Source organism: Dryobates pubescens, chromosome 2 (genome assembly GCF_014839835.1).
Source record: "Dryobates pubescens isolate bDryPub1 chromosome 2, bDryPub1.pri, whole genome shotgun sequence".
Lineage (NCBI taxonomy): Eukaryota > Metazoa > Chordata > Aves > Piciformes > Picidae > Dryobates > Dryobates pubescens.
In genome coordinates, this window is record NC_071613.1 from 10,576,895 (window position 1) to 10,603,888 (window position 26,994).

At 37.2% G+C, this 26,994-nt stretch overlaps 1 protein-coding gene across 1 annotated transcript in view; it reads right to left on the minus strand.

Moving 5' to 3' along the window:
- USH2A (usherin) overlaps positions 1–26,994 on the minus strand; it is a 385,837-nt gene that overhangs the window by 224,224 nt on the left and 134,619 nt on the right. Inside the window, exons 22-29 of the mRNA XM_054170013.1 lie at positions 22,711–22,837; positions 22,209–22,310; positions 20,523–20,711; positions 19,608–19,738; positions 13,590–13,863; positions 10,338–10,541; positions 10,129–10,209; positions 7,658–7,843 (exon numbers count right to left, since the gene is read on the minus strand). Of these exons, the coding sequence (XP_054025988.1) occupies positions 7,658–7,843; positions 10,129–10,209; positions 10,338–10,541; positions 13,590–13,863; positions 19,608–19,738; positions 20,523–20,711; positions 22,209–22,310; positions 22,711–22,837 (1,294 nt within the window). The remainder of the gene's footprint in view (positions 1–7,657; positions 7,844–10,128; positions 10,210–10,337; positions 10,542–13,589; positions 13,864–19,607; positions 19,739–20,522; positions 20,712–22,208; positions 22,311–22,710; positions 22,838–26,994) is intronic.

Below are 26,994 nucleotides of genomic sequence, written 5' to 3' on the forward strand. Positions count from 1 at the left end.
AGTATAACAGGTACTAAAGGAATCACATTTAGCAAATAAACATTTGCAGAAACCAAATCCTCTGTGACATTTGCAAGCTCTCAGTCAAGAGAAGCATGGTATATGCTATCTCTCTATTCACTCTGCTGTGCTTTGTGGAGCAATTTAGTTTTATTTGTACATTTAGTACTTGTAGCATTCTATTCTTATGAAGCAGTGAATTAATGCTCCTTGCATCTCATGATGGAAAATGTTCTGTGGGGTTACTGATGGCTTCAGGCACTGAGAGCTGCTGTAGCACACACCCAGAAAGATGCCTGTAGCTATAGGTTTGGACTGGCCTGCTTGGTTTACTTTGACAAAATAGAAAGTTTTTATATAAAGCACCTGAAGCACAACAGTGCACACACTGCATATGTAGGTTTGCGAAGGGGACTAAGAATTTGAAAATAAAAAACAACAAATAACCCTTTTTGCAACAGCAGGTTCATGTAAAAAATGTATTCAACAAAGGCAGCAACTGAAAAAATTAATGTGTTAATTTCCTAATTGATGTTTTTCCTTCCCATGTACTCTTACACCATTTTCTTTCAACAAAGAAAGAGACGTGCTCCATAGGTAGGCAATAGAAAGTGCACAGATTTTATTTACATACTTCAGCAAACTACTTTTTTCTCAGCTGCCAACCTATCTGTTTGGCCAGCATCCACTGTAATCTGTTCTCCTTCATTATGTTAATCTGTGGGCGGAAAGATTTCTGTCATCTTCAAATCGCTTGTACAGCAATGGTAAACACCTTGGCCTGTCTGTAATTGGACAGGTGTCTGCATTGGTGTCACCCGGCTTTTAATTCAATTAAAGAACTGGCTGCTCTGCTCTCATTACCCACTCATTTCCTCTGCACTTTTAGTCAGCCAGTGAAATTTACACTCAGTGCCTGACTGTCTTAGAGTACAAAGTCGGCAGTCCCATAGCAAAGATCATCAGTGATACAAGGGAATTAATTTATAGCACAGCAAAATACTTAAAAAAAAAAAAAAAAAAAAAAAAAAAAGCCTATGATCCAATTCGGTTGATGACAGCTTTAAAAAACTTTCCGTAACTCTTCAGTTACCACACTCTCAGACTGACATCTTCTGTCTGTCCCAAATAATTGCTGATCTGGTAAGAGTCCATCAGGCTTTCTGAGGTGTTCAAGGCCAGGTGGGATGAGACCTTGAGCAATCTGGTCTAGTGGAGGGTGTCCCTGCCCATGGCAGGAGGTTTTCAACTAGATGATCTTTGAGGTCCCTTCCAACCCAAAGTGTTCTATGAATCTATGAACTACATGTGCATATATTCTCATAGTGTTAATGGGAGGAAGGTAGATAAATTGTCACTTTGATCTGGAGATAGAATTAGAGGCATCATCAATATTTAAGAAGTGGATCAGCCTCCCACATTTGGGATATGAGTCCCACTCATTCAGCCTGCCACTGCTGAGAAGCTGAATACATCTAGACTTTACATCACAGACTACATTCCAAGCCTTAAAATCCACATGGGAGATCAGAGAAAGTAAATCATTCTAACACACCACTCCTATCTGCCCACTCAAAGAACCTTTAGAAATAAATTGAAGTTCTAACACAGACATTTTGACACAGTGACCCCATGAAACTGAATAATGTCATTTGTTACATATGAATGCAAAGTTAACAGTCTGAAAGAGTGATCTGGAATCACACCTAGAACATTAAGACCACTTTATATGCAAAACTAGTACCTAATTTTTTACACTTTTATTTAAATTGTCTTTAATTATTTGCAGTATTCAACATGGAGTTTTAGAATTGTATCTGAGAGAAAACACTGGGTTCATTCTTGCAGATAAGGGATAAAAACATTGACATGGAGAGTAGAAAAGGGTCAACAATGAATTTCTGGTAAAATGGATGCATGGACCAGTCAGAGTTAGTTGCATTTTTATGTCCATTTCATTCATCATTCTAAGGCATACAGTATATAAGAAGATTAAATCTGTTCAGTACCTCTAAAAGGAAAGTCTTGTATATTTAGGTAGCTCAGCCAGATTCCACAGTATTCTGGCAAATTTTGAGTGGAAAACTAGTACTTCTTATCAGTGAAAAGAATTGGTGTACCACTGGGGTATTAGGGCTAATAATCTGTTCATAAACACTGAGAAACAGATTCCAAGATAATTTCAGTACTTTAGCAAGTTTCTCATCCACTTAAAAAACTTTTATGAAATCAGCTTCTTCACTATTCCACTCTGTTATCCTGCTTTTACAGAAAGTTGCTTCAAAACACCACTAGATCTTGAGAAATGAAAATACACACTTGCTTATGATAGATAGCATACAGAGTTTTACTCTGTGTGACAAATGTGTTAAATGAATATAAATTGAGAAAAACTTTTAAGAATCCATTTATTGAAGGAGCTCTCCCACAACAAAAATCACCCATATCCACCTGGATATATACACAATTCACAGATGCACATAAAAAAAGCTATTTAATCTTACAGGTGTAACATGAACACTGAAGTTATTTCCCTCACCCAAGAGAACAATTTTGCAAGGCCAGTTCACTTTGTGGGTTTTTTTCCCCAAATAAATTTAGTTCATTTTAATCATAACCAAGCACTACTTTCATATGTAGCCTGAAAATTCATCTCCAATACTGGATATTAAGATTCTTAAAGTCAGTCACAGAGTTTACCCACAAAAATTCCATTTGTTTCACAAGCTGACTGTGTTTTTTGCCAAGGGGACTTTTCCTTGCCAGATTTTTTTTCAGTTTCCTCCCTAACACACAACTTCATTAGGAACTATTTTGAGATACACATAAAACAATTGAAACAACACTTGATCTTTTAGACTTACCTTAATTCTTTTTTCTAAGCTCTTAAAAAAAATTTTAAAAAATCTCTTTTCCCCAGATCTAAAGATTATGTAGCCAACTTGAATGCCTGAGGTCATACAGCATCTGTCTACCAAAGTCACTTGTGTCGAGATGCATCATTGCCACAGTACACTTAATCACAGTCCACTGACCAGAAAAGGAAGTCCTCAACTGACTTTGTGTTTTTGACAGATTGTAGAAAAAACTGTTTAAGTACATGCATCTTCTACATATGCATTTCTGGACTGAAAGCCTGTGCACATCAATCTGTCACATACATCTGCATTTTTAAAGCATCTTCTACCATAAGTATAGTATGAGTCATAAAAATTTGAGGACTTATTGAACAAGAGGGTACCTGTTCCAACTCTTTCACTTGAAAGAGAAAAGAGGGAAAAGAAAAGCAGGGGATGGGGTGGTTTAGTTACTGCATTTCTGTGGCTTGGAAGACCTTTGTTTCCCTAACAGTCAAAAATGATAAGCAAATATACACCAGTGGTGGTTGTCAGGGTGCAGAAGCTGGTCCCAGAGCCACCGGCTGATTTGGCAGCGCCTGCTTGGTCTGGTAGAGACCTCCCTGAGAGGGACAATTTCTCAGCTGGCATGAGGTGAGGAGACCTTATTGTCACTTTTCAGTACATAAAGGAGCCCTGTAAGGAACAGTATTTGGTTTGGCTGAGCTGGAGTTACTTGTCCTCAAATCATCCTTCTAGTGCTGTGTTTTGCAGCAGTAGTTGATAACACACCAGTGTTCTGGCTATGCTGAACAAGTATCCCGCCCCAAGAGTATGCTGAGGGGTGGGAAAAATCTTGGGAGGGGACACAGGTAAGCCAGCTGGCCCAAACTGGCCAAAGGGATATTCCATACCGTATGACATCTGCTCACATATAAGAACAAAGTGAAAGAAGGAAGTCTGGGGATTTGTCCATGGCGTCTGTCCTCCAAGGGAACCACTAATTGTAGGGAACCCTGCTTCCGAGACAGACCATTGTCCTGTTGAGGGGAACTAGAGATTAACACCTCTGCTTTTGCTTTTGCATGATCTATTGCTATGGTTATCATTATTATTAAATTACTTCTATCTTATAGCTGGCTTTTGTTATATTTTCCCCTCTCTCCTTCCATCTAAGGGGGAATGATAAAGTGGCTTTGGTGGGTATTTGGCCCCTAGGCAGGGCCAAACCACCACAGGAAGACTGGGAAAATTGTGCTTCAACAGGAGTAATATTTCTTAACCTAAAAGAGATTAGATTTAAATTAGACATAAGGAAGAAATGTTTTACAGTGAGTGTGATCAACCATGGAACAGGCTGCCCAGAGAGGTGGTAGATGCCCCATCCCTGGAAATATTCCAGGCCACATTGGACAGGTCTCTGAGCAACCTGACCCAGTTAAAGATGTCCCTGCTTACTGCAGAGGGATTGGACTAGATGAGCTTTAAAAGTCCCCCCCAACTCAAAAAAATATTCTCTGATTTCTCTGAGCCTCGCAGCCCCACCAGCAAACCTGGCCCTATCAGTCACTGGCAGGAGGCCCCATCTCCTCTTCTGAGAGACTCCCTCGCTGGTCTCAAAGCTGAGGCACAGCCAAGCCACTTTGATTAACCATATTAAATCATTAAATTAACTTTTTCTGAGATATTCATCTGCCAAGCATAAAAGACTAAAAGGTGAAAAGTAATTATAAACACATGTCAAGGGAAGGAGGGAACGGCGACCATGGGCATTCAGAGGGGAAGCCGTTGACAACAATTTCCTTGTTATCACGTGTGCAGCTACAACTTTAGCGCTTGGCTACTGTGGCAACAACACAGATAGCATAAACTACAAATAACATGCAGAATTGAAAGAGAAATCTGTGAGGGGAATACTAAATGTTTGTGAATTCTTTTGCAGCATATTTTATTTAAGCATTATTGGCAGATTTCACTAGTGCTCTCTGCTACCTGTAACAGGGAGCTGGTAAAATTTAGGGGTTTGTTGATCTCCTGAATTCTACAATGAGACTGACGTGAATGATAAAACGATTTTCTCATATGTGTTTACCCCAAGGGTTGATACTGGGACCAACACTGTTACACAGCTTCATTAATGACCTTGATGAGGAGGAAAGTGTGCACCCTCAGAAAGTTTGTGGATAATACAAAAGGGCCAGTAAGATGTTTAAGATGTTTAAGAGTAAGATGTCTCTTAAGAGGAAAGGCTGAGAGATATGGGACTGATCAGTTTGCAAAAGAGAAGGCTCAGGGTGTTGTATCAATGTGTATAAATATGGGATGAAAGGGGAAAAAAAAAGCAGCCAGACTCTTCTCAGTAGTGTCCAGTGAAAGGGTAAGAGTCAACAGCCAGAAACTGAAATACACTAAATTCCACCTGAACACAAGAAACCACTCTTTTAATGTGAGGGTGATTCAAATACTGAAAAAGACCTCCCCATAGAGAAATATCTTCATTTGTGGAGATATTCAAAACTTATCTGGACATGGTTCATGGGATACCTACCCAACTGACCTTGTTTAAGCTGAGGGGAATGAACTAGATAATCTGAAGAGATGACATTCAACCCTAATGATCCTGTGATTCTGTGGTATTTTTGATTCTGAAGGAAAGTAGCAGCAAAAGCTGCTCAGAGTTTGCACTGAAACAGGGTGTGCTAAGGCTTCTTTTGTTTAAATAGATTCTCATTTATATTCCAAATTTTAATGTCTGCATATGGAATGTTCTGGAATGCAATGTTATTGCATGTTTCTTTGAAGGCAAGATAGGCTAGCATAGTATTCCTTGAACCTAAAATATTTATACTTTAGCTTTATACTCTATCCTAGAACACAGACCCTGAACACCCTGTTGAAATATACTACCTCATCCAATAAATTACTGGTTCAAACAGTCAGAACCTCATTTTAAGGATTTAAATCTGCTGAATATTCCTTTCTTGGCTGAAAGTGAAAAAATAGTTTGACATTTTGAAGATTACAGGGGTCAGGTTTTGAAGGATCCTGGTTTCTGAGGAGTCAGAAAAAGGCTTTTGAGACTTTGGGATTATGTTTTTTTAAAGACCCAGTTTACCTTTAATATTTAGATCAGCTTTTCTTCTTGACAACAGGCTCTTCTGAATTTGACACACACAGGACAGCTGTCTGGGAAATGGGGAATGCTATTAATAAATTTTTGCTACTGTGCTCCCCTTATGACTCAGGACCCTACTGCACAGAACAGATCATGGTAATTGTTCAAAAGAACTTCTGGTCTAAGTTTAAAACAAAACACAACAGATGGATATAAAAAGGTGTAAGGAAAAAATAAAATAAAGAGTCAGTGCCCACAGTTATGTTTGCAAGCAGCAGATTAAGTGGTGCCTAGGATCAACAGGGAATGAAAATCACAAGGTCCCAAATTCTTTCATTTAGTAATTATTAGTCATTGAATGGTTTGGGTTGGAAGGGACCTCCAAAGGTCACCTAGTCCAACACCCCTGCAGTAAGAAGGTATACCCTCCACTAGATCAGATTGCCCGGAGACCTGTAAAGTCTGACCTTGAATATCTCCAAGGATGAGACCTCGACTACCTCCTTAGGCAAGATGTTCTAGTGTTCCAACACCCTCATCGTAAAGAACTTGTTCCTAACATCCAATTGAAATCTACTCTAATTTAAAACCGTTGTCCTTCATCCTATCACTACAGCCCTTTGTAAACATTTCTTTTCCAGCCTTCTCACAGACCCCCTTCAGCTACTGGAAGCCCACTGCTAGGTATCCCCAGTGCCTTGTCTTCTCCAGGCTGAACAACCCCAGCACCGTCAACTTGTCCTCACAGGAGAGGTGTTCCAGCCCCATGGTGATCTTTGTGGCCCTCCTCTGGACCCATTCCATCAGGTCCATGTCTTTCCTGTGCTAAAGGCTCCAAAGCTGGATGCAGTACTGCACATGAGGTCTTACCAGAGCAGAGTGGCAGAATCACCCCTCTCAATCTACTGGTCATGCTTCTTTTGATGCAGCTCAGGATGCAATTTTCCTTCTGGGCTGCAAGTGCACATTGTTGGCTCATATCCAGCTTCTCATCTACCAGAACTCCCAAGTCCTTTTCTTCAGGGCTGCTTTCTATCACCTCATCCACCAGCCTGTACTGATAACGAGGATTGTTCTGACCCAACTGCAGGACCCTTCACTTGGTCTTGTTGAACCTTGCGATGTTCACCTGGGCTCACCTCTCCAGCTTGTCCAGGTCCTTCTGGATGATATTCCACCCCTCTAGCATACTGACAGCACCACTCAGCACCACTCATCTCCACATCCAAGTGGTATCAGCCAAAGGACTTTATTAAAATAAATGCATGCCAGTTCCTACTGAAATCCGTTACTCTTATATGATTAAAATTAGGTAAGTATAGCAAGTGCTTTCATACATCAGGTCAAATAGTACCTTATGGAACCCACCTTTAGAATTAGTTTAGGTAAATTGGACATAACAGAGAAGGGGAAGAAAAATCAAATTGCATTTGCTAACCAAAACCAAACAAAAAAAAGCATTTCCTCCCACATCATCCACAGATGGGGAAGGCATAAGTTAAGTAAAATTGGTTTTCAGTATTGGTGTTGTATTTCTGTTGTTCTTTGAAGTCAGTACATTGCTATGTATGTGGATGCTAACACAAATATTACCCTTCCAAACCTTATCTGTGCTGTGTATACACAAAAATAGCTCCACAAAAGGAGATATAACCATCCCATATTATTAGATGTGCATAAAAACATGGCACTTAGCAACATTTACCTGTAAGCATACTAGTGTCAGCAAACTCAGCACTAGTGATGGGTACATTGGGACCATCCTCTTCATATGCTTTCAAAATGTACTTCTCAATTACACCTATGACCCCAGCAGGTTTGTCCCAGGTGACCTCAGTGCTGTAACCATTTATACTGTGAACTCTTGAGGGAGTTGGCACATTTTGTGGAACTGTAGAAGGATAAAATAGAAAATAGAGAAAATGGCAGTTCTAAGGAGACTATTGCCCCTATTCTTCACTTTTAATGGCTGCAGTAAATCAGACTCAACCATTAGCATAAATACAATTTATTAGAGTTGTAACTTTTCAGCATTGATTTAATATGACTGCACATCTTGAGCTATTCAGTTTAAGCTATATTTCAAAACCATCAAAACTCCATCTACACAACATTCCTTCTTGTCTTGTTGCAATTAAAAAAAAACACAAATATTTAATGTATCAAACATATTTAAGCATAACTCACAAAGAGAGGAGGTGGATTGTATGTGGCTAACAAAGTTCAGGCACTATGATCATACAACTGAATGAAGCAAGATAGTATTGCAACACAGAGACTGACATTTATCTGTTGGATACCTAGGATGCAGAAGACCACAACTATGAAACACTTTTATAAATGTGGATGCACATTTATGAAAGTTCTTTCAACAAATAATTCAGCTTTTCCACTTGTTTTCGTATTTCCACAATGCCAAACAACTGTCTCAGGGCAAAGTAGAGATTTGTAAGGTGTCTTTGCGAAATTATTTGCTTCCGATCATTCCATATTATAAAAAAGAAAAAAGGGGGAAACTGGAAAATGAAAGTTTTGTAAGAGAACTGTAAAGCTAAGCTCAAATAGGCATACAGTTGCTAATAATAATAATAAAAAAATCATCCCATTTCCCATAATCTTTAGCTATTTATTAGATATTACTATACCAAGTAAAGGTCTGGTCAGTAACAACTTCATCACAGATGACTGCACAAGGGATGCAGAGGAAAGGCCCAAGGAACACTATGGCAGAATGATGGATGACGAGTTTGCTGTAAATGCATGTGGACTCCCTAGCCCTGTTGATAGTTACTATCAAATAATCTCTCGGGTGAGGGGGGTGTTCTAATTTTATTGTTTGGTTTCATTAAATATGAATGCAAAATATGCAGTGTTCTTTATAAGGCAGGTATCAAAGAAGAAAGTATAAAAATAGCTGCAAGTTCTGATTCTTGTGTAGAGTAAAAATGTGATATTCCAGGAAAAAAGCTTCAGTTACTGCAGTAATATATTGATTTTATTAGTTCTGAAGTGTATCACAGGACAAGGTAAGGTACTGTATAGCAGATGGTCTTCTCATAAGGGACATAGCAAAACCAACTCAAAAATAATTAAATAGTGCAATTATTCTCCAACCCCAGGGAACTGGGACTGCTCAGTGCTGTGGTCAGCTTGCAAACAAATATTCATAGTAAACCTTACAGTTGTCAGATATTTGATATGAAAATATGCATACATTATCTCTCTTCTGGGTGGTAGATGAAATAATGAGAGTAAGTTGTATAAGAATACATTCCCAAGTCCGATGTTTATGCAGGTATGGTATTCTTTTTTGACATCATACATTGAGCACCTTGCATTAAAAGATTTTTTTTGACAGAATTCTTCTTAATAGAATGCAAAGCAGTTAGGTTTCAATTAACAGAACAAGGAATGTTGGTTAAATAAAACATGCAGAACTGTAAATCTTCAGAAACTTGTTAGGTCAATGAGGTTTGCAAAAGCACGGAGCAGAAGAGGAATGGCCCTTTTTATTTTCTTCATACAATACAGGAAAATGTTGATCTTTAAGGCTCAGTAGGTGTTATGTTGAAACCTTCTCTACATGCTGCTTTTCTAGTAAATATAACCACAATTTCATATACAGTCTGTGGACTACTTGTTAAAAGAATCTTCATTTAGCAGCACTGAGCAGCATACTCATGTAAGGAAAAACTTTCACAAGACTCTCTTCTCCCTGGCAACTACATGGCCTCATATCTTCCACTGCTGGTTTGCTATCCTGGTATTGCCTTTCTCTGCATTTAATTTTTTTGTATCACCAAGTTATGCTTTGGAAAATACAGATTGACTTCAGCAGGCTCATTCAATGTGGGTTTAGACTTGCATACCTAGATGCATGGCTGTTTTTACTCAGCTAAAGCAGTTCAATACTTTCACATTCTTTGCTATCACATAATTACATGCTCTAATATGTATTTGCAAAAGACTTGGAGTTATGTGTGGAAAACGCTTGCCTGAACACATTTGTAGCTGAAAAAAGTAATTTGATACCTATGCAAAGCACTAAGCAGTTTGCTTCTTCAGAAACACTATGCAACTCACACTATTCAAAATTGCTATGATGGAATTTTCTCCAACCTGACATTAGATAGCCAATGAAAAATGTGAGTAAGTAAGCCTTAAAATTATATTTACCTGATTCTCTTGTTCGAACATGGGTCCATTCACTAGACACTGATCCTCCTTCATTTGAGGCAACCACCCTATAAAGGTATTCTTCAAAGAGCATAGGTATGTATAGAGGGGGGAAAAAACAAAACCAAAACAGAACACTGAGCACAGGAATACATCAATACATAATGAAATAAAAATTATGTATTTCATTTAAGGACCTAACATGTTACCTGTAAATGGTTGTAGACCACTCTCATAAACACTCTGCTCTTTTCCTCGGTATACTAGGATGGAGTCATTTCCCCTGCAGTTAACAGCGCTGTCAGTTGATAGGCATCCGTCCAGATTGACTCTGACAGCACTGCTGGACACAGATGCCAAGTTAACGACAGCACCTCGTGTAAATTTAACATCCTTCATGCAACCACCGAAACCTAGCAAACAGTAAGGGATTAGTATCACATAAAGAGCTTCAGTCATTAATTAAGAATCAGTTTTGTTCCTTTCAATTCTATATTTTCAGCATTAAAGACTGTAATGTGAATATGTTATCTTCCAACATGACATTCAATCTCTGCTTCCAAGATACTAAGCTGGTAAAAATTCCTGGTATTCTGCTGTTGAGTTCCTGCCTTACTGAATTGTACTTTCATTGTCATCCATTCCATTACACAAGGAAATAGCTTTCTGTTTTCTATTCTGTTTTCTTTATTCCCTCTTACAAAATTATTGCCATGAAAGTGATTCTGAATTTGAAAATCAGCTTTCTGCTGCTTGCTAATATTTTGTTAATATACACAACCTTCTTCAAACTAGGAAGAACACATAGATTAAATATATAATTAACTCCAGGAGACCACAGAATGATCAGTTTATCCTAATGGGGATATAACTGGTAGGCTATTTGCAGACATAATCTAGAAACATAACCCCAAACTCTTCATTTGCAAGAAAAAAAAAATAAAGTAACCCCATTGTATATTTATTTCTACACATACATATTCCTCTGTGTGTATAACATTCCTGTTAACATTAAAACTGTTTAATTAGTTGCAGATAAACACCACTACGAAATTTCAGAATGCAGTCATTCAAGTTTCTCTATATTTCTAATATTTTAATTTACAAAGAAATAAATACATGGATACAAAATAATTCTTTAGATTAGTATAGCGATCAATGTTAAATGTAATATAAACATAAAATGTAAACCCAAACTGAAGACCTCAGTACATAAAAAATTATCTTTATAAATTAAAAATCAGCCTCTCCTAGATTTGTGCTCTTTTTCTTAACTTTAAGAAAACATTGCATTTATATCTTATGGACTTCTACTGCCTTTATCACTGCAAGGTGGCAAGCCAGAGTAGTATTTGGACTTATCCATCCCATCTTGGAGTCTAATATCTATACATCATGCAAAAAAGAAAGAGGCATTGAAGGTGGACATCTATTTTGAATCACTCTCTAAAACATCTTCTCCCTCCACAACACTAGAAATTTAGACAGACTGCTCTTTAGAATGAATACATCCTAATTTAAGTTCAACTCCACAGTGAGCTGCTCATTTCTCAGTCTGTGGCAGAAGAAAGAATTAGTCTTGGTTTGCGCAGGCATGTTAATCATTACACAAAATTAACAATTGTTTAATTTGCAATGAGTTGCATACTGTATAATCCATTATAACATTTTTAGTATCTCTTTAGCTGCATTTAGCATTATTTGAAGATTTCTGACTGACATCAGCCTAATACTCTTGCTTACTTTCAGGTAGCTGCAGAATGGGTAACAGCACAAATTTTCAGCAATGTTCCTGCCAACTGCTCTCCACCTTGGCCTCACTGAAGGGCATGCAATGGGTCATGCAGAGGCTCACAGATTCTTGAAATCTCTCAAAATAAAGCTTTAACTGATATGGAGGTAGAGTGGGAGAAGAATGATATTTATCCTTTATTTACTGTGAGCAAACATATACTCCTTTATTCAAAATTAATTAACAAGCAGCCATTAGTTGAGGAAACCTTTTCTAAGTACTTATTAAGCTGGGGAGGTTTCCATATTTTATTATAATACTGTTACATCATTATAGTCCTAAAAAAACCCGAAACAAAACCCAACAATGTTTGTTTCAAAGCTGTAATGCTCAACCTTACTCATCTAAATCTACATTTAGGAACACTCTGAACATAAATTCACAGAAGCCATCTTGTTTTGTGGCAAACTGAAGAGACTCGGTGGAAAAAAAGCAATGTTTGTTGATGTGCCTCCATATGCACTTCAGATATTCACTTGAGACATTTTTTGCCCTGGATTCTTTGTTCACAGATCTCTTTGCTGCAGGAGTTGCAAATGCGTCCACTTAAAAGGCTACACCATCTGCTACAAGGCAACATGGACAGGTTATGACTGGCTAGCTCTTTTGGGCCATAAATATTATGCACACAGAACCTGGAGGAAGATTAGAATATATGTGATACACACAGCCAGAAGAATACTCAATATTTTTTAGCTATCTGTGAATGCAGTGCATGGATTTGACTCAAACTATGCTATAGCTCTGAAATTACAAGGCTTCCATGGAGCTCTGTAGAGCTTACTTGAATGCATATGTTCAGTGTTAGCTCATGCATTCAAAGCCACTTACTAGATTTGCCACTAATCACTTACAGACTGTTACTTGTTTTCCCACGCTATCTGAAAAATACATTGATTAATGAATAGCTTCATAAGAAATAAAATAAATTTTTAAAAACCCCAAACCACACAGAAACTGTAAATAGAGCATCTGTAATAGACACTTTTTTGACTACATTTCATACAGTACATCCTTTTGGGGAGGCCATTAGTATCAGGTTGTAATTAATGCTTGTCTCTTTTCCCTAGATATTTGACTAGAACAAAGGGATTATAGTGACAGGTAAGAACATAACTGTCTCTCCTCCCCCTGGTAACATGGAAAAAGATCATGGTAACACAGCCAAAGTCCAAATTCAGGGGTTTACACTCATGTTTTTTTTTTAGAACAGAATCAAGCATCACCTAAAAAGGACTAATAAACTCTCAGCAATTCTTCCATATGGTAGCATCCAGTCCCTTTACTTATGGCTGTGGTCAATGTCTACCACCAGTTCTGTATTCCAGATCTGAGTGATACAAATTGATCAAGTGAAAAAAGTTTATATGTACTGGCTTTCTCTGATGTAGACTTGAGATCTTTTGGGTGGGCATCTTAAGATTATCATTTGCTAATCTCCAGTTTGCCTCCTGCAAATTAGATCACTTCAGATATTACTGGGTTGGAAGAATTTTTACAGTACTACAAAAGGATCAGAACTAAGTAAAGCTGGATGTGTAGGCATAACTGGGGTGGGGGAAGAAATCCTGTTACATACCCATGAGGTTACACTACCAGAAACAGAATGTCCACCTTATGCAGGACATGTGTTATATTAGAATATGTGTCCTCCTTGGTGTCATCTTACCTTGTTCAAGCCCCAGCTCTTTATAAAAATTCTGAATCTCAGGTGGGATTCCTCCTATGTAGACAGGAGAGTTTACTCTCAGCTGCTGAATATGGGGTTCTAGTGTCTGCTCTCTCAGTTCATTCATACTGGCTGAAACTATGGAGCCCTCCTTGTTCACTGAGACTTTGTTCCACTTTCCATCACAGTAAGACAGTCCTAACCAGAGATCCACGTGCGTGAAGACATCGCCAGTTTTTAAAAAGATGTTTAATATTCCACTTTTCAGCACAACCTATGTATTTTAAAAGAGAAAAAAAGAAAAAGATTTTGAAAGACACACCACCTACAAGAGTTAATTTTTAAAAAAAAATAATAAAAAGGAGTCAATGAACAAGACAATGAATAAGACATTTTTATCTTAAGGAGAGCATAAGGTAACATAAAATTGTTCACACAAAACGTGTCAAACACAGTGTATCAGTTAATTCATAATGCAGAAAAACATAATCTGATTTTTTGACAACTGACTTTGCTACTAATGTAACAAAGTAAAATGCAAATACAATAAACCAGGATTGGTTTACCTTTTTTTATTATTATTATTTTATTTTTGAGAATGAGAAAACAGGATTTTATCTATCAATTCATTTAAGAACATAACAAGATAGTACAGAAATGAAATGTCAGACCTGATTAAGGTCTTTTTAATTGGCTGGTGAACTCGATTTCAAACTTTTCCAGCATGCGACGATTCTGTATTTCATCTTTATTCCTCTAAATCTTGTCAGAAAATAAAATTGGGGTTTTTTTATATATATTTGCTTTGGCAGATTAATGTATTAATTCTCCAATAAAAATACATTTTACTTCAATTTTCACTCCAAAAGATTTCAAATGCTTCACTGCAAGACTCTTTATCCTAACTGAATGGAAGGCAAGTGGGCTGAGGTTGTAAATTGGCAGGTATAGAGCACTAAATGTGTAGGTGATGAGCTAGTGGTTGAAAAATATGGATACGTTCACAAAAAGGCATTACTGTTTCCACACCAAAACTATACATTTAATATAAATGCTTATCACCACTACTGACAAACTGACATATTTAGGTTACTGATAATAATAGTCTAGTATTTGCAATTGGATTTGTATTTCCTTACAGGCACCCCAAATGAAGAAAGAACTCAGTAGTTGAGATGTCATGGGTAATGCAGCTTCTGTCCCACAGTGACTTTCTGCTCATGAGACAGGTGGACTTTGTTTATTTCATTGTAACTGTAACTTCCCCTGTTTCTGTGAGCTTAGAACTCTTCATAGCTAAAGACTCTACAAAGTCAAAGACAGATCATGGCAGCAATGTCAATGAGTATAGCTTGAAAAAGCAGTCCATGGGATAAATCTCTATTTTTCTTCACTGGTGAGAATTAAGAACGGGCTAGTGTGAAGAAAGTATTTCAGCTGCATGTCTATGGTAGCATGCCAGCAAGACTTGGAAGATGGAGAGAGGACATGGTGTTTGACATGGGGTCACTACTTGGCACATCCCTCTTCCAATTTACTCATCTTGGCATAGACTTAAAGCAGGCAGAGAATGATGCTCAAGCCTTTTGTGATGACCTGGAGTGACACCGAGAATGCCCAAGTGCAGCTGAAGATAGAAGACCACTGTTCCCATTGAACTGTTCTGCATACGTCTAATATTGTCACTGGTTCAGAAAAACAACAGATAAATTGTTAGCTTTAGATAAAATTCTGAGACCACTGTATTTAAAAATGTTTGATTGTTAATCAGTCTTCAGAAAACATATTATTTACTTTAAACCAAAAATGTGAAGTTCATTGTATTGTTCTGCAAGACATCTTAGCTGTCAACAGAACAAGAGCATTATATCACAGCTCTAAAGCTGAGCAGGTTCTCAGTTTAATGCTTAACAGCATACTTGCTTTTCAGAATTTGGGGTACAAATATTCAGCACCACTGCAAAATTTTATTAATACTGTTCTCTGTGCACACAATTCTTATTTTGACATATCTCAGCATGTAAGGTTGGAATTAGGAAAGCCAAAGTATAGCCTGTATCTAGAAAAGGACATAAGGGCCAAGAAGAGCTTCTACAGGCACGTTGGCAGGTCGTGGCATCTCTCAGAGACTGATATGGGGACTGATTCTGATTTAAAAAGTTATTATTGACCTAGGTAAGCAGATAGGTTGTAGTCTCAGCAAGTTGGCAATTGTGAACAAAAGAGGCTGCCACTGCTACTATAGACATAGAAAGTAGCTTTGAAGAAAAGGAGAGAGGTTCAGAAATGGATTACAAATTGAACACTGAGCTGCATTAGAAATAAGGTAGGCATTGGGTCCAAGGAGATGATTCTTCCCTTCTATTCATCACATATAAGACTGTATCTGGGCTACCATATCCAACTGTGGATGCTCCAGTATATGAAAGATACAAGCACACTGGAGTGAATCCAGTGGAGAGCTGCCAGGTTGGTCAGGGATTGGAATACCTAACACATGAGTCGAAACTGAGAGAACAGGGTTTGTTCAGTTGAAGGAGTAAGCAGGAAGGTAATTTAATTCTTTAGTTACCTCATGGGAGGATATAGAGAAGACAGACATAGACTCTTCTCAGCTGTGCACAGTGAAAAGATGAGAGGTAAAAGACAAATTGTAACAAGAAAAAACACTGTTAGATATGAGAAATTTTAGAAGTTTGTATAATAAGGATGGATCAAAGATTGGAAGATGCTGCAGAATTTGAGAAGCTGTGGATTATCCATCTGTAGAGAAATAAATAGTACTCAAAAAAAAAAAAATGCCTGAAGCAACCTTATCTAGCTAAACCTGCCCTGTTTTTAGTACAGATTTGGAATAAATTACTTCAACATGTCCCTTCAACCTAAATTATTTAGCACTTCTGTATTTTCCTTCTCTGCAGAGACCTGTCCCTACCTCACTCAATCTGTTTATAAATATGATTTTGAAGATGAAAGTAATATCCAGTCATAGCTTCAAGAAACAAAACACAGGTATGATAAGGGCTGAATGAAACTTTGTTAAACCTGCCATTCAAAATTATCTCAACAAGACTGATTATGGCTTTACCCCTTTGAACTGGGAAGTCATCCTGAGATTCAGAGGTATCAGCAGATATAATTGACAGACTTGAAAAAGATTTGTCAATGACAGTCAGATTGAAAAAAAAATTACATGGTACTGATGTTAAACCAGTCCTTTCCAGCTCAAGGTTAAAGATGTTCTGTACTGGTACTAACCCTGTTTAGACTCTTGAGCCGGAGGGCAGAGGCCCAAACACATACTTTCTCAGTACCCTCCTGATAATTGGTCAGTCTTTAACAGAAAGAGAATAAGAATATCTTCTTCAGACCAGAGAGAAATCACTTGTGACCAGTCAGAATATCACCTTCACAAGTCCCACATGAGCAGCAGTCACTTCTTTGCTAATGAAAAAATTTTGAGTCCCCAATACACTTATTTCGCATCCCACCTCAGCTCTGTAACAGGCAACGTTTTCATCTGGGACACTAGGTTTTTTTACTTCAGGCAGCTAATTAAGTACACTTATTTTGAAAACATTCTTGCTGGAATTCTTTGCAGAAGCAAATCAGCTCTTGAATTCAACATCAGCCTCTCTGGCTACATCATGGAAGCTGGTGCCACTGTTGCATATAAGATTGTCAGTGCATAGGCTTTGACTGCTGTTGTGAAGTGGTCAGCATCAAAACAGTAATGCAAACTCTATCAGCAGTCACAGTACATTCTTTGTATCACAAACTCATGACAAAACACATGCCAGAGTGAGAGCTAGTAATTTGTTCTAGTTTGTCTCATAATCATTGTGTGAAGAGTATCAGATTGATATCCCTAGCTCAAGTTAATTCTCAGGGCCTGGAAGACATGGAAGAAGAGACTTCTACACATAACACCTTAAATTTAATCAGAACAGTTTCTAATTTTATTCTGGACAGAAAAGAAAAGTCTTTGGCTATTTGGTAGCAGGCCAGCCATGGGTCTAGTTCAGTTGTTCCAAAATTATTATAAAGCTCATAAGAGAGCTGTGCCCTATGCAAAGGGAAGGGTCAGGGAACACCATCTTACACTGGCACTCAGTATAAGTGGTTTAGCTTCTAATCTGTTTTGCAGTGCAAGTGTCTCCTGACCAAAGCTCCTAACAAAGACATCGTAGCTCATGCGCAACATGCTACACACCTCATTTTCACTTTCTATTAACCTCTTTTTTTTTTCTGAGCTCAAGTGTACGGAAAAACCTTCTATCATCATTATGTGCATGTAGAACACAAAGCTGCAAGGGCTGGAAAAGCATGCAGAAATAGTATCTAAAATTATGCATCTTAGGGCTATAGAGATGTTCAGGTCAGGAGTAAAGTGAGATCGCAAAACAATTTTCTTAGGATTTGTCCTTAAGTAAAGTAAGATCACAGTTTTCAGCACTAAAAATACTTTAAACATAAAACTGTCAAAACTCTGGAAGAAGAAGGAAAGCGTTTTGTCTAACTCCTTTGTGGTTTTGACTGCATTTTAAAATTAGTAAGTCGGAAACTATTTTCTCATATTGGTTAGCCTTTCACAGAGCAATAAAAGGAAACAAGGATCACATACCACAAGAATCTCCAGAAGAACCAAAGCCCCATGTTTGTCCCTGTGAATATTGCTCACATAAATAGTGCTCCTGTACTGTGAATTACACACAAATTCTTTTTAAGGTGTGACAATTGTGTGCATATAGTGTCTTATGCTATGAGCTCACAATCTTAGACATTACTTGAGGGTAAAACTAAATAACAGGTAATTTAGCAAGACTTGCTGTTGGAACTCATCATAATCTTAAAGGCTGCCTGGAAAAGAGGAAGCAATCAGGGATAGCAGAATTCAAAATCCAGGAAAAAATTATCTGCTAGAAAAGCCAGTAATATAAAAAAAATAAATATACAATAAGTTATAGCTGACCTGAAAAGGATGAAAATATATTCACATGTTTTCAGTCACAAGTGTAAAAGAAAGTGTATGCTATGTATAATGCCAAGCAATAAAACAGGTTGTGACATGACAGCCATTAGCAAAACAGCTACATTATAATAAATGTTAAAAATAATTAAACTCAATAAAAATGTATTAAAGTCATGAAGAGGAACAACACCCTCAGAACTTTCTACATGTAAAGGACTGCTTCTTGGACCAACTAAAACTTACATTGCTTTCAATGTAATACCTCCTGGTTGAAGAACACAGTAACTAGACATGACTAAGCAATGGTGACCAGTCTAATGTCATGCAAAATCCTTGGGGAAAGAAAGATATGGAAGTCCAGAGCCAAGTAACTAATTAAAAAAACAATAAATGAAAAACTGCAACAAACATTCAGCTTTAAACAAAATCCTGTCACAACAAGTACATCTGAACATAAGCCAGTCTTATTTAGCAGATGCCAAATAAAAGTTAACAGGCATCATCTCACCATTTTGCCTAATACAGGATTTCTACATTTCCTCTACAGTAATAAGGATGAGGTGGGATTAAGCTGCACCATTAATTTCTGCCTATATGACAATCCTTATACTTCAAATAAAAATGAAGAAATCACATTGATTATCAAAAAATACTTACACCTTAAAGAGAAAGCTTCATTAGGGTTATGGACAATTTCCATCATGAGCTTTCTGATTTACCATTTAATTGTTTTTCTTTTAGCATGAGAATTGGGAAATTGGGTAACTCTGTCTTTTATTCACTTTTTGAATCCAGCAAAGAGACTAAATCTTCTTCTCATAAATTGATATCTTTCTTATTTAGGATATAAATAATACAGATTACTTATTCTGAGTATGTGGTAGAGCCTTTTTGCTCCCCTTACACTTTGCTCTGCACAGCATTTTAAACTAAGTAAAACACAAAAATATCTTACAGTTTGAAATTTCTTTAAATACTGGGCACATCTTAGTAGACAAAACTCACAGTCCATATCTCAATATAGTTATTTGTATTTCTGAACTTACAGCAAGATAATCTGGGCCATCTTTATTATAAACAAACAAAAGCAATCCATTCAGTTGGTCTGTTCTAAATTTGAATGAGACTTCAAATTCCAGTCCACCACTGAAAACATCTGAATGCAGTTCCAGAAACCCTGAAAAGAGAGTAAATACATGAACAAGTTAAATTGAATACTTAAATAAAAAGGTTCAAGAAGCTAAAAGCAAAAATCTAGGTTCTATTTTCAACTGTGACATTAAGAACTCAGCAGTATCAAGATTAAGGTCTACAACTTTATCACTTAGCCTTGTAAAGGACAGTTATCCATAATGTAGTGCAACAAATCAAACTGATGCAATGTCCTAAATGTTGCTACACATTTTTTGTTGTTGTTGTGTTTTGTTGATGGTGGTTTTGTTGTTGTTTTTGATTGTATGCACCTGTGTTTCTTCAAAAGTGCAACTTTAACTCTTCCACACCTGAAATTGTGCCAGGGGAGGTTTAGATGGGATATTAGGGAAAATTTCTTTACAGAAAGAGGGGCCAGCCATTGGAATAAGTTGCTGAGGGAGGTGGTGGAGTCACAGTCCCTGGAGCTGTTCAAGAAACATGTGGGCATGGCACTTCAGGATATTGTTTAATGGCCATGGTGATCTTAGGTTGACAGTTGACCTGCTGATCTTAGAAGTCTTTGTCAGCTAAAACAATTCTATGATTCTGTACCAGCTCTGCATTCAGCTATAGGAGCAGCACCTGTCTATGACTGTAATTCCTCTTCCATGTGGTAGTCTTCTGTAAACCCAGAAACCATATTTTAAACCATTCAAAACCAACACTTTACAATTACAACTACTTTGAAAAGCAGATCATTGCAATGCTTTTGGTCACTTCTTATATATCAAGAATATACTTGGCTAGTGCCAAGTACAGCAAGCTACCTTTGCCAAGAAAATGTGCTCCTCCTGAGAGGACAACAGGGCACCCTTCCCAAATATGATAGACATTGTTTTCCTCTTCAGCATCCTGCCAGTTCAAAGATTCCCACTTTTCATCAGGAGTATGCACTTTTTTAAAAGATATGTCACTGAGACACCCCACAAATCCTTTCTGGACTATCATCTTCATCCCTGCAAAAAAAGGTAAATAATTAAATGGGGTTTTTTTAGGCAATCATCTGCAACTAAAGACAGGGATTCATTTACATGTTTTGTAGATCCTCACCCTATCATATATCTCCATGTGTGCATTGGTAACCAGCTATCAGTCATTCATAAAGCTGGTCACCTAGCTAAATCCAGATTTCTAAATGGATATAGTCACTAAAGGCAGCAGCTACTGCTATGCAGCTTCAAAATACTAAACCTTTTGAGACTGTGTATACATGTACTTTCAAATCAACAGACTAAATCTACTCCATGAAGATTCCAAGGAATGTTTTCAAGTTGGCCTTGTATAAATAGAACTATAAATGTGAAGAATGTCTGCTGAATAAGAAGAAACTTGCAAAAGCTAAGGCAGATGAATACATGCTTGGAACCTTCATCAGGGTGCAATTCATGCCTGCAATCTCTTTTTCTTTACTGGGAACAAAAATACAAAGCAGGTTTTAGACATGCTGTTCTCTTGAATGGTATTTAGAGTCAGTTTCATTTTTATTATTTAGCAGAGGTCTTTAAGGGAGGTGTGCTGGATTTATTTATGAAACAAAGTTTTAGAACGTGTACACATTTCTGGGTTTAGTGAAGTGATACAAAGTAAAAGAGGAAGTTGTACTCCAGTGTACCTCAAATCATCAACTAGATTTCATGTCCTTAGTGGCAGTGGAAGTACAAGCACTATGGACAATTAGGCTTTCAGGTTAAAATGAGAACAACAGAAGGCTGGATATGTATCCACCGAGAGCAGCTGATTGTACAGTGGTTTTAGAATACATAGAATAAACCAGGTTGGAAGAGACCTCCAAGATCATCGCGTCCAACCCATCAACCAATCCAACACCACCTAAACAACTAACCCATGGCACCATGTATGGAGTCCCCTTACTGCTGTCTACTAGTAGAATACACCAAGTTTATATATGAACACATATGTTGATTAACTCTTCTGGAAGTCAGTTACAATCCAGTCCCATATAAATACAGCTGTAGAATACAAATATATTCATCTGCCTCTGACTTCCATGCAACGATTCCTGAAAGTTCCAAACCCATACCAAAAGAAGAGAGCATGTTGCATCCCTGTATGCAGGTGGAGCACATAACCCTGTGGTTAAGCTAATAAAAACACTGGGAAATAATTTGGCAGTATAGAAAGTAAAACATTCTTGTAAGTTTCACATGCATACCAGCTCTGTGTATAAAATTAACTGAAATGTATACAGACTTCACATACTGCTTTACTGCTGATGAAATCAGTTATATTTCAGTCTATCCCAGAAGAAAAAATTCCAGAATCTGTACAGACTTATTTTTTATTTAAGAAATGTATATAAATAATTATGCAACTTAAATACTGCCCTCGTGTTTCTGACACTAACCCAATACAGCCTACAGTACTGCAAAGGCAGTTGACTCGGAGTAACTGTATAGGATTTGCCATGTTGTACAAACCACAACCATACTCACCTACATCCTTTCTTACTATAGTATAACCTCGTGGAAGTCCTCCAACAAAAACTCCTGTGTTGTCTCCGATAATGGTACTGCCACTAGTGGCTGAGGAAGAACCTAAACAAAACAGGTCACTGTTCTTATTGTCAATGTTTTCAACAGATTTTTCAACTGAATAACAGAATACTGACATTAAAGAGAAGAGGTTAACGTCACACAATAGCCTAATACTTGCCAGTACATATCCTGGAAATAGTTACCAATCTATTTTACAAAAGAATAGTAACACAATCACTGAGTCACAAGCACATTTAGTGTCAAATTACCAAAGATTTAAAGAGAACACATACTTCAGATGCACAGACAAAAATGTAGTGATATTGTCAGAAAACTGAATTATTTTTTATTTTTTTTGCTGTATAGATAAATACAGGCAGTAGAAAAGCAAGAAAGTGAGCAACACATAGAGTAATACCAATAAAAATTTAAAAAGGGAAAATGGAACTGGATTCATTACCTGTGTACTGTCCATCTACTGTGATATTTCCCAGTGCTTGTATTCTTGTAGCGATTATTTGGTGCCAGCTGTTATCATTGTACTCTTTTCCACCATCATTCGTTGGAGTGACTGCTACTGCAGATCCCTTTTTGTAAATCAAAAAACAATTTAGAATATTATGAAGGTAAGGTTTAGCATTACATGTGGTATATAACACATAAAAATAAAGACAAAAGTTCTCTGACTTTTTGGTTTGGAATACTGAATGATGTTTAGGACTGATTTCCCACTAAATTAACCTTTTCAAAGATTAAATGAGGGATCAAGGATCCAGTTCAGTTTGTATTACAAATTACAAATAGAAAACCCTGTGTAGTTTCTCTGATTAAAAAAAAAAAAGAGGATAAAGCACAAATTACTGAGGGTCAAGTCACTCAGATTTTTAAACTTTTTCTTATATGAAGTCTTTGTTTAACTACTTAATGGATTGCTCAGGTTGTGAAGCCTCATGGCCATCTACAGAAAGCAAGTGCATATCAAGATTGGTGATTGCAGCACCTGTCTAGAGGAAGGGAAACAAAAAAGAGGTGTAAGACAGTATGGACATGTGTATTATGTCTCTGTTAACCTGGTATCCAAAGGACTTGCATTTTCTTATGGAAGAAAAGCTCACTCCATGAGATTTAGGGAAAATGGTTAAAAAAAAATAAATAAAAGACAAGACAGTTGCTGGAGATGTTTTCAACATATAAGGGACGCAAAAATCTTTTACCTATTCTTATTAAAATAAAAATGAATGGATGAATTTAGAGACATCCATGACAAAAGGCAGAGAATCTTTTTCTGAATTGCTGAGTAAGAGGGATTTAACAGATGGTGCTGCCAAACCAATCTCAAGACTGTTAGCAAACAAACAAAATACCCAAAAAACCCCACCATATAATGATGCACTAAAAATAAAGTTAACAGATTTCAAGAATGTTCCTGAGATTTATACCCAAATAATCATAGTTTCCAATGATTCCTGTACTATTGCCTTAGGACCTGACACCGTAACTTGAACCATGCTGGAAGTCCAAGTTATTCTATCGAAATCACAAAATACAACTCTCCTATGTAGCAGGCAGCTGCTGAGTGGAAGAACATTTCTTTGCATAGGCATTACATAATATTAAAGAACCAGGACCTTTGCAGTTACTGTATGGGTTAAAACAGGCTTCAAAAACCATAATTTCCAAAAACTGTGAAAAAGAAAAAGGAAAGGTTCCTTGTATTTTGGGGGTCTACCCTGTTTGGAGTTCTGTGGGCTGTTGGTTTAGTGTTTTGGTTTGCTGGGTTGTTTGGTGTTTTTTTTTTCAAATCTTCTAGTGCTCTTTCTGGCTCAAGGACCTTGGAGTTATACATAGAAGAAAACCTGTTGATGAAACAACCACCTATTGTGATATTTAAAAAAATAAATAAATCATGTTAAAATTTAGTATTCTGCATTCAGTGATGTGTCTCTATTAGAAATTGCTTGTCATCATACAGATTTATAAACACAGTGTACATTTCACAGTACATTTTGAGTTAGAGACTGTCACTGTGTAGCTTGTGTATGAAAATATATAGGATGTGCACATATGTACACAATTACAGAGAAAAAATCATTTCCCACGAATATTTACAGTGTGTTTCCTACTTCATTCAGGCAACATCTTGGTACTGAGGTAGTTTGCACAGCGGTCCTCTATCCCATGACAACAATACAAAGCTATATATTCTTACATACTAAGGTGTACTTTTTCATATACTATTTTTTATTGTCTTCTTTCCTATTTCAACATTTTAATATTTTACAAACACACATTTCATTATCGTAGTTTAATAATTAAAACCAGAACTGGTGTCATGCCCAATTAATGTGCCCTGGTAGCATGCCCATTAGTTTTTCCATTAGTGAATTCAACAATACTAATGGGATTACTAGCATGGGATGCTAATTGGGCGTGACATAAGAAACTGGCTTACTTCTTAGCATACTCTTGCTAATGATGAAATTAATGAGCATTTTATTAAATGCTGTCTCATCAAAGTGTACTTAGTTAGCGTTAAAATTGTTACAAACGATGCTGCATTCTAAAGATCAGGTGCCTGAATAAGTGCTTCTTCATATTATGTTTGGAAACAGTTTAGAGCATTAACAGTTCTGTACATCAGAAACCACATTTATCTGTAGCAAATTCAACCTGGGACCACACAAGCATATGTGCTAACCTGTGCTTAAATTCAGGGGGAAATAAAAATAACAAATAAATAAACACAGTGTTCAAGGTTCAGCATGCACTGTACTGGAGACCTCTGTATGCCATTTTATCCAGAACTACTTGAGTGACTTGTGAAATGGCTTGCTATACATTTTGCAAATCAGACATCAAAATCTGGATTGGTTTGCTGAGCAATGCAATAAGTCTTTATTTTTAGTAGCTCTCAGTAAAGCTCTCAGCTAAGTAAATATGAATCTCTGTGGCTCTTCATGGTAATGATTACATTCATGAAAATATGTAGAAATATCACAAATACAGATCCTCTACAGGACTGTCTAAATGCCAAAGTCTAAATGTAACTACAGTTCTCCCAGTCAAGTTCTTCAAATGCTCAAAGTCCTAAATAGAATCACAGAATGACTTAGGTTGGAAGGGACCTTATTGATCATCTACTCCAACCTCCCTGCCACAGGCAGCGATGCCTCACAACTAGACTTGGTTGCTCAAGGCCTCATCCAACCTGGCCATTAATACTTCCAAGGAGGACTCATTCACAACCTCTCTAGACAACTTATTCCAGAATCTCACCACTCTTGTACTGAAGTTCTTCCTAAGACCCAGTCTAAACCTATTCTCCCTCAGCTTAAAGCCACTTCACTTTGTCCTATCACTAGATACCCTTATGAAAAGTCTCTCTCCAGCTTTCCTGTAAATTTTCTTCAGGTACTGTAATGCAGCTCTAAGTACTGCTGTTTTGCCAACACCAAGCAGCGGGGTATAGTCAGGATTCACAGGCAGGTGTTCTCCAGCTTCCTTTTTTGGGGAGTTACATCTCATCCTTAAGGCTGTGCCTTCTACTTCATCCTCTGCACAAATGCAGGCAACAATAAAAATATTGAGTATTCCCCCTAAAAACTTTAGTAAATGGATCATATTCTAAAATGGAACAGTTGGATTCAATTCCCTCCATATTGTAAGAATCCTGATACTCTATCCTCAGAAGACTGTACTAGTCACTAAGGAAAATGATGCTCCAGACTGGCCTTAAATTTCCACTGTTAGTGATTTCACTTTATATAAAGTATTTAGTGCTTCCCCAGGAAAAGATAGAATAAATGATCTGTAGCCACTGGAATATAATCTAATTTTAGCTAGAGTCAGTTGTGTAATTCAGGGGTGGGTTTAAAGGCATTATGATGAGAAGACACTCCACAAACAGTTGAAGTTTTGCAGACACAGTGAGTTTGAAGGAAGGGCTACAGAACAGACTGATATGCAGACAAGACTGATGAATGAATCTGTTAGTGAAAACACCTCATGCTCCCTGGACCATGAGTAGAAACCCACAAAGAATGACAGTTAAGGAATAAGGAAGGATAAACAAACAGGTAGATAACATAGAAGGGTGAGAAAAGACCTTGTCAGAAAAATGGTGGTCTATATAAAGTTAAGAGAATAATGAATGGACAGGAAGAAAAGGATTTGAAATTAACACTGAGAGAAGGAACAAGTTAAGCTGATGATGACTCCCCACTAAAAAGACTTAGCTGAATTATCCCCATAGCAGATACAAGAGAAATCATGCTGCTGACCATGAGCAAAGATATACATAAGAATCCTGAAAGGGACTAAGGGTAAAAAGAATTAACCTATGACAGGACACAGCTGAAAAGGAGCACAGAGTATTACACCATGCTGCTCTGGATGAAAAGCAGCAGAGAAACAATTGTCATCAAAAAGAATTTTTGCCATTTTTAACGAAAGAGCACAGAGAAAGGACCATAAATGCTTATCATATGTGTCAAGGCCACAATTAACAACAATGATATGCTTAACAAATTTAGGAACTCACATAATGTCAATAAGTAGTAGTTAAAGCATTTGAACACTAATGCAAACTGTGATGGACAAATGAAGGAATGGGAATTGCTGCTACAGAACATGATTCCTGACGTTATAGGACAGGAATAGCAAATAATAGCAAAAAGAAACAAACTGCATACAGAACAAAGAAACAAAGGCTAAGATAGTAAAATAGGACAGCATTTTAAGGGTA